The sequence below is a fragment of the Oryzias melastigma genome, linkage group LG1 (genome assembly GCF_002922805.2).
Source record: "Oryzias melastigma strain HK-1 linkage group LG1, ASM292280v2, whole genome shotgun sequence".
Classification (NCBI taxonomy): domain Eukaryota; kingdom Metazoa; phylum Chordata; class Actinopteri; order Beloniformes; family Adrianichthyidae; genus Oryzias; species Oryzias melastigma.
The window spans coordinates 3,833,488-3,844,850 of NC_050512.1; the positions used below are offsets into that span (position 1 = coordinate 3,833,488).

The 11,363-nt window shown below is 39.4% G+C and overlaps 1 protein-coding gene across 1 annotated transcript; it reads left to right on the forward strand.

Moving 5' to 3' along the window:
- Nucleotides 1-2,262: 2,262 nt before the first annotated feature.
- nol11 (nucleolar protein 11) lies at nt 2,263-10,684 on the forward strand. Its single transcript, XM_024259950.2, has 18 exons — nt 2,263-2,438; nt 2,793-2,906; nt 3,045-3,101; nt 3,194-3,342; nt 3,673-3,730; nt 3,837-3,978; nt 4,798-5,001; nt 5,141-5,217; nt 5,548-5,671; nt 7,926-8,017; nt 8,396-8,461; nt 8,548-8,732; nt 9,095-9,220; nt 9,347-9,583; nt 9,688-9,766; nt 9,841-9,933; nt 10,002-10,109; nt 10,204-10,684. The coding sequence occupies exons 1-18, from the start codon at nt 2,292-2,294 to the stop codon at nt 10,315-10,317; spliced, it is 2,172 nt and encodes a 723-aa protein (XP_024115718.1). The 5' UTR covers nt 2,263-2,291; the 3' UTR covers nt 10,318-10,684.
- The last annotated feature ends 679 nt before the right edge of the window (nt 10,685-11,363 follow it).

An 11,363-nucleotide genomic window follows, 5' to 3' on the forward strand; every position in this document is an offset into this window, starting at 1 on the left:
GTCTTATCAATTATTGGTTCTGTCAAGTTTTGACAGCATCTGTTGATTTGATTCTTAGCAATAATAATACCCAAATAAGTCACATTGTTTTTAACTGGGATGTTACAAATGGTTGCGGAAGAACACTCTTTAACTGGAACAAGTTCACATTTGTTGATATTAAGATGTAAGCCTGAAGCGTTGGAGAATGCTTGAAGTAATTGAAGAGCTACAGAAATCTGACTATCTTTTAGAAAGAGAGTGGTATCATCTGCTACCTGGCTAATAAGGATTTCTCTTCCTGCAACAAAAATGCCTTTTAAGTTTTTTTGGAAAATGTGATCAGCTAAAATTTGAGCGGCTAATAAGAATAGATAAAGGGAAATTGGGCAGCCCTATCTGATTCCTTTATTCAGATCAAATCGAGGGGAAGTTCCATTTTTTACAGGGGCAATAAATGACAAAATAGCAATGTGGGGGGTGTTTTATATAAACTTTATATCAAATCGATATAAACTTTATATAAATTTGATATCAAATTGATATCAAATTGTTACGTCATCACATCGGAATGTGGAGGTCAAAGGTCACCTGTCAAAATGAGTTTGATGGAAAGGACATACTATATCTCTATGATGCTTTTGAACTTTCCCTTAGATATTTTCAAAGTTGACAAACATCAAAGGATGACAGAGAGCTAACAAACCGTCTGGTCCACAGGACCATCCATCCATCCATCCATCCGTCCGTCCGTCCATCCATCCATCCAGATTTTTTCTTTGACGTTTTTCATGTTTTCTTTGATCTTTCAGAAGATGCTTTTGAACTTAGACCTTTATTGTCATTATCACAAGGACAATGAAATTGCAGCAACCGTTTCAGTGCAAGAAATTGGCATAAAAAAATACAGAACATAATATAAAATACAATATAAAGTATAAAAAATATGTAGAAAAATATATACAGTGAACTGTGCCATATAAGACTATGACCATATATGTACATTATGGATGTGCAAAAAAGCGAGCATTTAAATAACCAGATTTACATATGCATATGTACATAAGCAGTATATAAATATATGGACATATACTGTACAGTGTGATGAGCAGTTATCTGTGCGAGTTTAACATGGATACTGCTTTTGGAAAGAAGCTGTTTTTCAATCTGTTTGTTTTTGTTTTGATGCCTCTGTAACGCCTTCCAGAGGGCATCAGGGCAAACAAGTCCGATCCGGGGTGTGAACTGTCCTTGATGAAGTCACAAGTTTTTTTGGTTTCTTGCATGGACATTCTGACTATGATGTTAGAACATTTTGATTTTGTTAGAACATCTTGTCCATTTTTAGATATGAAACCTTACCTCACTATCTTAAGTCCCTGATTTGAGTTTATGTTACAGTCTAAAAGGTAATTGCCCCTCCTAACAAGCAGAGTGCTGCAGACCTCTCCATTCTTTCAAAGCGTGCATCTTTTTTCTACTCTGTTGAAAAAATACCATTGACAAAGATTTCTTTATTTTCATCTGATCAAACAGGTTTCCACCACATGAGCTCTGCCATTTTCAGCGTTGCGAGGAGAGCTCCAACGGTCACAAGGTCGGGTGGTTGTGTCATTCCTTTATAATATGTCTTTTGATAATGAATAATAATGATATTGAATTTCCAAGTTTACAATCTTGAAACATCAAACGTACCAAAATCATACAAGTTACAGGAGTGAATATAGGAAAAAATCAGCTTGAATATAATCCTTGGTCTTTCTCATTTTAACATACACAAATATAAACATATGAATATTCCCCCCAAAATTTAGAAAATGTATAAACTATTTCAAGCTATATTTAGAATCAATGAAGCTCCTTAATGGACCAAAAATAAAAACAATGTTGTAAACTAAAAACTTCCCTTGTTTATCTGTAGTTATATGATTTTTATTGTTTGCCTCACTTTGCTCAAATTATTATTTAATATCAGACTAATTTTTTATTTTACTGATTGATTCACTGATTCTGTTTTTGTTGTTTAATTCTGCAATTGCCCCCTCTGTTTGAAAGTAATGATGTAAAAACTATGTTCTATAATTTCAAGCCATGTAGTATGTAGCTTTTTTAAATTGAACATTTCAAAATTACAGTACAAAAAGGTAGCATTATAAAAAAACACAGGACAAAAACATATTAGACTGTATCATAAAAGCAGTGAATCAATCTCACGCATGCGCAGAGTGATCGGTTAGCCGCTACAGCAGTTCCCGTTCTCGTTATTTCTACTGTCGCGAGATCACTCTAGCTCCACCTTCTTCTCGCCAATCATGGCAGCCCTGTATGAGGGATACACGTTGTGCGGATTAATCCCCGATCAAAGTAACTCCAGTTCGGGTATCGATGGCATCGAAGAGGAACGAGACAGCGACCACGTGATTGTCACTGACTCCAACAGATCGGTGACTCTGTACAAGGTAGCGTACGGGTTTTCTCAGCGGATCGATGCAGCCTTTCAGGGTGCTAGCATCCTATGACGTCGTAGACCATTTCACAAAAGGGGCACCAGTCAGGTCTCAAACGGAATTTACGTTTGTGTTTGGTATGTTTGTACCAAGGATCAGGATTTACTGTTAGACTAATGTAGCTCTCCTTATGAAAAGACGCCACGCTTTAGCATGTGTGCTAAAGGGGCACACGAGGTCTACCAAATGCTGCTGCACGTTTTCCCCATTTGAGAAGCTTGGCTAATGTTGTGTTTCCATATTACAGTTTTATTTTCTCTTGCTAATATAGTAAACGGTGATGTATCGACCCTCTTGTTCCTGCAGGTGTCAGACCAGAAGCCACTGGGCAGCTGGACAGTAAAACAAGGACAAACCCTGACCTGCTCAGCAGTTTTCAACTCAATAACCAACGAATATGTGGTTGTGTCTGACCACAAGGTACTGTCAGTTTTACTGCCATCTCTGCTCAGTTTTTTTCTCTTTTTTTTCATATTGTTGGACCACTCGGATATCTTTTTGCTCACAATATCCAATGAAAATCATCTAATATTTTTGTCATCTTGTTTATTTACTCAGGTAATTAGGATTTGGAAGGAAGGAGATCTCGTATTAGACAAGACCTTTAAAGCAACCGTAAGTCGTCATGTTTTTCTGGTCATTTTCCTCAAAAATGACTGTAGCTATGGGGTTTGACACCCTTCCCGTTGTTCTCACTTTCCTCTCAGGTGAAAGCAGACATTTGGAAGGTGCACTGTGCTGCTGGCGGACAGCCCGTGGTCCTGTTTCGGAGAGGAGCGGTCAGACACCTGGAGGATCTGCTCAGTGCTCCCCAGCAGCCAATAGAGGATGTCTTGGCTGAAGATGAAGCAATCAGGTTGGTATCCCCAATGTAAGAAGCTGACAAATAAACATAAAAAATGTCTGTTTTTAATGTTTTGAACTTAGGAGATGTCTGATTTTAGCTAAAACAAACAAACTTTTACAGTTTTAATATTTTCCAATAAAGCATACAAATTTCTAGATTTGAAACTCATCTCTTGGGGACACAAATGTAGTGCTAAATGATCTGGGAGCACAGATTGTGCAAACTTTTGCTTTTCTTTGAGAATCTGGGTAACATTAGGAAACTTTTAGAGGCTTTCAGTGCAACATTTGTCACCTAACTATAATTTTATCTTATGAAATATTCATGTTGTGTTCATAGGTGGAGCACCTCCATTGTAGTGGAGGCTCAACAGTTTGTCCTCTTCACAACTGAACTGGTAAGCAAGTTTTCCAACAGACACTAAAATCTGGTACCTGGACGTATTGGAAATTTTGTTCCAAAGGAAAAGAAAAACAAGAATTGTTGTCCATGTCCTAACACAGGGAGGAGAAAACTTCTTCTACCTGCAGAGGCTGAACCCAAATTCTCTACACAAGTACCACCTGGAGAGAGAGGAGCCCGGCCTTCTCCCGCTCAGTGTCTCTGCCTCCTACAAGGACGAACACATCAGTCTGCTTTGTCTATGTGAGCCTGCATTCGTCCTTGTTTTGGGTTTCAGATGATTTTTGCGGGTGGTGCACAGCACAATGTGGGGCCTCTGACTGGATTTTCAAATTTTCTCTGTGGGTGGAGTCAGCCTCCAACTTCCCTGTTTGGTTACCCTTTAAATTATTGAAATATTTTTAAGACGATAGGCTGATTTAGTGACCAAAATTTAGGTCGATGTCCATGACTGCAGCCAAATTTCTGGTCTGGTTGGTGGTTTTTAGATGAATAGATTAAAACTCTGAAGACCCATAGGCCTATTAACTTCTGCCACCTGTCTGGGTCGATGGTTCAAAATTCAAGAGCACTACCCCAAACCATCTCCACTAGACCTGCACAGTACATGGCAAATTTATCATCATCGCATTATAAAGTTGGTGCAATACAAATGTCAAAAGAGACGGCTTAAATTGCAATAAAAGGTTACATTGTATTTAACAGACCAACCAATCAGATGTGCCTCTTTTATGTAGACGTGGATCATTTGGAGTATAATTTAAGTTCTGTTAAATGTTTTGTAAATAAAATTGATGCAGTGAGACGGAAATTATGTATTAGTTGTTTTTCTACATTGTCATGTATTGTAAGTCATATCATCATTGTAATATTGATTACTAATATCACACAGCGCACGTTTTTCTAATATTGTGCAGCTCTAATCTCCACCGTATTCCAGAGATTAGTTTTTCATTTAGCGTTCGTTAGATGTCAATCAAACATTGTTATGCATGTAGTTAATGTTTACTTTTAAACATTAGCACAAGTCTAATCTTTTTATCCTTTCTGTTTCTGTCTCAGACCCTAACGGCTTTCTGTACCGAAGCCTCATCTCGGTGCGGGGCCCGGCGCTCGATGGGGCGGCCCAGGCTCCTCTGCCGCTGCCACGGAGCCGGGTGATGAGTCTTCCCGTCGGCGAGGGTCTGTTGAAAGCTGCATCCGTCCTTTTCCTGGATGATTCCCACATTGCTGCCGTGGGGGCACATCACCCTTCTGCCGGAGCCGGTAAACGTTTGGGCATTTTCATTCCAAAACAAACCCAGGTTTACGGTCAGCTGCCGTATCCTTATCACGCAGGCATTTTTTTTTTGGCATCAGATTAAAAATGATTTGTCTCATTTTTCCACTTTTCTTTTGATTTTAGACTTTCTTTGCATATGGAACATCAATTTTCAGACCCTTCAAGCTGGAAAAGAAATGGGGGGTAAAATTTACGGACAGGTAGGAGTCTCCATATTGAGTTATTGTCTTTTTATTACTCCATAATTATGAGTCGTTATGCACGTTTTTAACCTAAATATCAGCCGAAATATGTGTTCTGTTCCTGTTGAGACCAACAGGCCAAGTTTCCCTGTCCTCACAGCTGCTCGGTGCTGGTGGAGGACTGTATGACTTTGGTAGATCATTGTGTCTGCTCTCCACTGTGAGAGGGATCCCTCTGTCTCCTCACAACTCAGAAGCAGTTCACACTATTCTCTGTTTTTTCCTGAGCTAACTGGCACTGGTGAACTTGTGCCGCTAATGTTCTTCTGTTGGATCCTTCCGACGCAGCTGTGGAGCTATTCAAACAAGTTCTTCATCCCGCATGGAAAGCGGCTCTCGGTCATTCCATTCTCATGCCACAAATCCTCTCTGGCCTCTGCTCTGGGAAAACTAAGGCAAACCAGGCCTGAAGGTCAGTTCACGGAAACAAATGTTCCTTTTTGTGATGTTATGTCCCTGATGGATGGAGACAATAGGTAGCATTTAGATTTTGAAAGCGGGAGGTTTAAATTGGCAGCCATTTTCTGGGAGTCACAAAACAAATACTGAAACACCAGCCACTACTGGAGCAAGGGTTTCTGTGAGTTTTTAAAGACCCACTCCAATGAAAATTATGTTCATGTAGCATTTTTAGAGCTTTTTGTTATTCAAATTGTGATGAATCAGAAGCAGGTGTATGACGCAGCAACTGAAATGGGCGGGGCCAAAGTCTCCCTGCTCTACTTCATGCACTTGCAGACAAATGGATCCATTAACGTCTTTGTTTTCCTCATCTGAGCGGGAATCCGGATTTAAACTGTATGACTGGATAGCTCCGATATTGTTCTCTATTTATGTTGCAGTGGTAATGTTTGCTTGGAGTTAGAAGGGGCTGTAAGCTAGAGGGAGAGAGTCAACAGTGGGATGATGGGAAATCGGTGGAGGGTTACTCCCGTCCCAATAGTCCAAAACTCAGAGGTGAATTTCTAATAAGCGCCTGCTGTTCTGCAGAAACTGTCTCAAAACTGACTTCTTTTTATTTCATTATGACTAAAAGCTTCATAATCCTAATTAAAAGACAACTGGGAACATTTTTTGAAGAGGGTTAGGTCCATGTCTGCCTCCAAGCACCTTCAATGCAAGACACGGACACTTGAATGGATAGAATCTAGACCAGGGCTGGGCAAACTACGGCCCAGGGGCCACATGCGGCCCTTTAAACAGTTTTATCTGGCCCACCACACTGGAATAGATTATATTGATAATCCATATTAATGTTATATATTACCCTGTAGTTTTGGTGTCTCCTGTTAGATGGTGCACCACAAATAAACCGACTCGTTTAAATGCAGGAAGTTATTTTGCATTCATGTTGTGTTGGAAGATTTCTTGTTTTTCTCACATTCATGTGTTTTTCGAGTCATAGTCATTTTTTCTGATCATTCCAACACAACACATACAGCGTTTTTCTAAGTTTGTGTTTTTGGCAGTAAAATGGGAACAAAAAACACATTGCTTTAATTTGAAGAAAAGCATGATTTGTCCAGATTCCATGTTTTTTTCTTTCTCATACAAGGTTGCTTACTTCATGCACATGATCCGGCCCATCTGTCAAGTTTTAGAACCCTTTGTGGCCCAGGAGTCAAAAAGTTGCTCACCCCTCACCTAGACCAATCACCATGCAGCCTCTTGTCTGTGATTGGCTGTTTGGTGGTTCATATATTATGCTAAACTGAAACTTATGAACACAAAATTAAAGATAGGGCGAATGCGAGATGAGACACAATGCACCTAAAAACATTTGTGCTTGTGAGGAGCCAAGCGGAAGGATGAGGGAAGCACAGATGTTTTCTTTTGAAAAAATTGCCAAATTTATTTACAAAAATAAGTAGAGTTAAACTGGGCCCATAAAAGAGGTAAGCAGACAATAAACTTCAACTGAACGTGATAACTGAGCTCCAGACAAACACAACCAAAACCCCAAAAAGGGTGGGTGACTAAGACAAATCAGGAAACTTATTGCAAAAACAAAATCAGTTTTTTTCCTCTTAACCAAAATTAACTTTAAGTAAGTAACATATAATTTAACAAATCTTAAGTAAGAGGTAAATAAACCTAAAACCACTGAATACGAAAGACACTAAAAAGTGAATTCATACTTTAAATTTAGTGGTTGAGTCCAATTAAGGCACCTTGGTCCAGCTGAGACCCTCTTGTTGCTGGCCAGGCTCCACCCACAGCAGCTTCCAAGAACAGGTGACTTCATGCTGTGGCTGCTTTTGCAGCCATCACAGTGCTGCATGTGCAAAAATATTTTTTGAGAGCAAATATTAATATTTTCATTAGCAAATTATGAAGTTTTATTCCTAACACTTAACATTTTGTTTGTAATTTAGGAAATTTTGATCTCAAAACAGTGACTTTTGCTCGCAATATATGAAAGAATATGAAAGAATATTTGCAAAGCAAAAATATCAGTCTGATGTTTTCGTGCACCCTGAGATTCCAAATTAGTAAGGTATTACAGCGTTATGCCGAGGGTTTGGACAGCATGTTTAAACAAAGTAGATCTGAAAAGACTTCCTAGAGCTGTCATACACTCCCAGCACATCAGAGTACAATCGCAAAGACAAAGTACTTGATAATTAACAACCATCATTATTAGCAGTTGTCTCTTTCTTCCACAGAGTCCAAATGTCCGACTTTTGTGCCGTCTTGGAACAATGCCCTCCACGAAGAGAAAGCTCAACTCTCGAAAACAGGGGAGACCAGGAAGACGGTGCGTTGGATCATTGTTATGAACGACTGATTGAATTGATGGATCACCAGTTCTGCAACCCTGTGACCCTTTAGTATGGACTGATGAGAACCACTGTGTTCATTAGTAACATTGTATCTAATTTATCTTAAATATTTGATGTGAAATTTTGAAAAACCTGGAAAACGTCACAGGGAATGTTGTCAATGTTTTCTGTGATTGTTCTCTTTTGTAAGCATCTTCTAAAATTACAATCCAATTTATGGAACCTTATTGGTGTGTTAACTGGAACTGTGTACTCTTTAGAAAAAAAGATGAGTATATTGAAAAGAAAGTAACATTTTTAATGCTTTGTACTCTTGTGCTGAGTGTCACTCATTTTTCTCTTTTTCCATGTAGAGATCGACTCGTAAAACGCAGCCATCAGTTAGCCTAACAGCTGAGCAGGTGCTAGAACTCATTAAGGTAAAAAAAAAAAAAAAAAGCTTCTCTGTCAAAAAATGAAATTTTGCAAAAGTTGTTAACAAGTCCTTGTTTTGCACCAAATGCAGACGGCACCAGTGGAGGAGGTCCAAAAGGAGGTGGAGGAACTCCTGTCCAGGCAAGACGTCCAGGATCTCCAGCTCCAGCTGGGAAAGCTGGTATCCATCCTCGTCTGTCGGAGCCAGGCCGATCCAAAGTTCTACACACACGGCACGTTTGTGCAGCTGGTGGAAAGCAAGTTCCTCTGCCACAGGTCAATTAAGACAACAAAACATGTTTTTCTTCAAATGATAAAATATTTTTCCTTAAAGTTAAGTTCATTTCTTAAAAAGCCTTTTCTGCTGGCGTCATCCATTACTTTTGGATGTCAAGCTGGCTCAGTTTAGTTCTTGAACAGCTGATTTAAGTGTATTTTTGTCACTGTTAATCTTTGAGAAAGAGGTTTTGATCTTTTTATGCATTGATGCTTTTGTTTCAGCATATTCTGCTGCAGAAGGTTATTCTTACCTAGAGCAATTATAGGCATATTGACAGGAATTTAGATACTTAACCAAGTGACGCACTCCATCAAAACAGTTTGATTGTAGCTGCCATCATATTTGATTCCCCCGACAGTGTGTGTCCTGACCTTCTGCCCTTGGCCCTGGAGAGGAAAGATTACTTCTTGTGTCAAATTTGCTTGCTGTTTTTCCCGGACATCCCAGAAGCGCTCACCTGCAGCTGCCTCAAAGCATTCATCTGGTAAAAAACGTGTAAACTACAAGTCCTATTCCTAGTCCACATGTGTATTTTGCATGACAGACCTTTTTTTTTGATGGCGTCTGTGCTATTTGCATTTGATGATCACTCCTCATTCTTTTCTTGCAGTTTACCAGATGTAGATGCAGAGAAGATGAGTTTGGAGCCTGATAGTGTCTCCTTCATGGACGCTTTAATAACACAAGAGCATTCCCAGGATGACCTGCAGAATGGTTTTAGCCCGTCCTCCAGGCTAGAGGACCATTCAAACACTGTCGACGACCAGCAGATGAGAGAAGGCAGAGAGAAAAGCGCAGCTATTCAAGGGCCGGTCTGCCCCGTTGGGTCACATAAGGCAGCTCTATTGTATCCTATGATTTTACAGTTTCTATAGTCCTTGCAGAAATGTCACTGACTAACTAAACTGATGTGATTATAAAAAGTGAAAGATCTTAACAAAAGCTGCGTAGAAATGAAATCTTGCAGACGGCATACAGCGACACTTTCCTCCTCCCACACCTGAAGGATCTCTGCCCACAACATGTCCTTGTAAGAACAGATTTTTGCACTTCTTCAAAGCAGCCTGAGCTCCATTTTTGATATTCATCTTTTTGTCCCATCAGCTCTTCCTTCAGTACCTGCATTTCCTCTACCTGCGTTATTCCCAAGATACTTTACCACAGGCGCACAGCTTGAGAGCACCAAGTCTTCAACAGGTTTGCATCTCATTTCATTTGTAAATCACAGACCCGTTTGAAGTTTTTAACTCTTTCTTTGGGTATAGATAATGGACTGGATTTGCATGATGCTGGACGCGCATTTTACGGTGCTGGTGATGACTCCAGAAGCTAAAGGTTTTCTGCTGAACCTCCACGGTTTTGTTCGGTCTCAGGTAACAAGTAGCCCCTTTTGTCAGCCTGTCACTGGTTGGAACGGAAGGAAAAATACCATAACTTGTGTGGCTACATTTCTCCCCTTTTCCACAGGTGAAGCTGTTCTCTGAACTTGGAAAGATAGAGGGCAGTCTTCAGGAACTACAGAAGATGAAGCAGAAGCAAGATGTCAGACAATACTCAATCGAAGTCATTGAGATATTTTAGAAAGTATGCAAAGAAATGTTTTGGTGAACTGTAAATTCCAGTGTTTTACATTCAATTGATTCAAGGCTATAGTTGTCTGGATGGGCTTGACCTACTGTTTTGCTGTTTGACCCGCTAAATGAAAAAACACTGCCAATTTAAGTGTCCATGGAAGAGTTTGAAGATGGTAAAAATTGTTTGATTCACAGTTCACTCACAGGCTGGATTTGTTTCTTGTAGAAAACATCTGCAAATTGTCACCTGCAAAGTGACATTTCACGCGACAATGAATAGCATTGTCCAATTCTGACCGCAAATCTGTTTTTAACTAAAAACTTTTTATTGTAAATTATGTTTTGGATATAAATGTATTAAAAGTAAAAGTTCATTTGTGTGGTGTCATGTTTATTACAAGCTAAAAATACTCCTTGAAATTTGTATGCAATGAACTTTAGTTGCTTTATGTCTTCTAACAGCTGGAAATTTGCCTTCTTTTTTTTTATTTTACTTGCATTTGTCCCTTGCTGACAACAAGCTACATTTCTCTGACAAAACAAGAAAACTTCAAACACATACAGTGGGGCAAAAACATATCTAGTCAGCCACAAAAACACTTAAAAAGATGAGAGCCCTGTGGTTTTCATCATAGATATACTTCAACTATGAGAGACAAAATAAGAACAAAAAAATCCAGAAAATCACATCTGATTTCTAAAGAATTTACTTGCAAGTTATGGTGGAAAATAATTATTTGATCATTACCAGAAGCTCAACTCAATGCTTTATTTACACTTTGTTAGCAATGATAGTAGTCAAACCTTTTCTTTAAATCTTCACAAGGTTTTGACAAACTGTTGCTGGTATTTTGGTCCATTCCTCCACGCAGATCTCCTCTAGAGCAGTAATGTTTTGGGGCTGTCACTGGGCAACACGGACTTTCAACTCCCTCCAACGATTTTCTATGGGGTTGAAATCTGGAGTCTGGCCACTCCAGAACCTTGAAATACTTCCACTCCTTTGTTACCAGTGTGTTTGGGATAATTGCCATGCTGCCACCCAGCCATGTT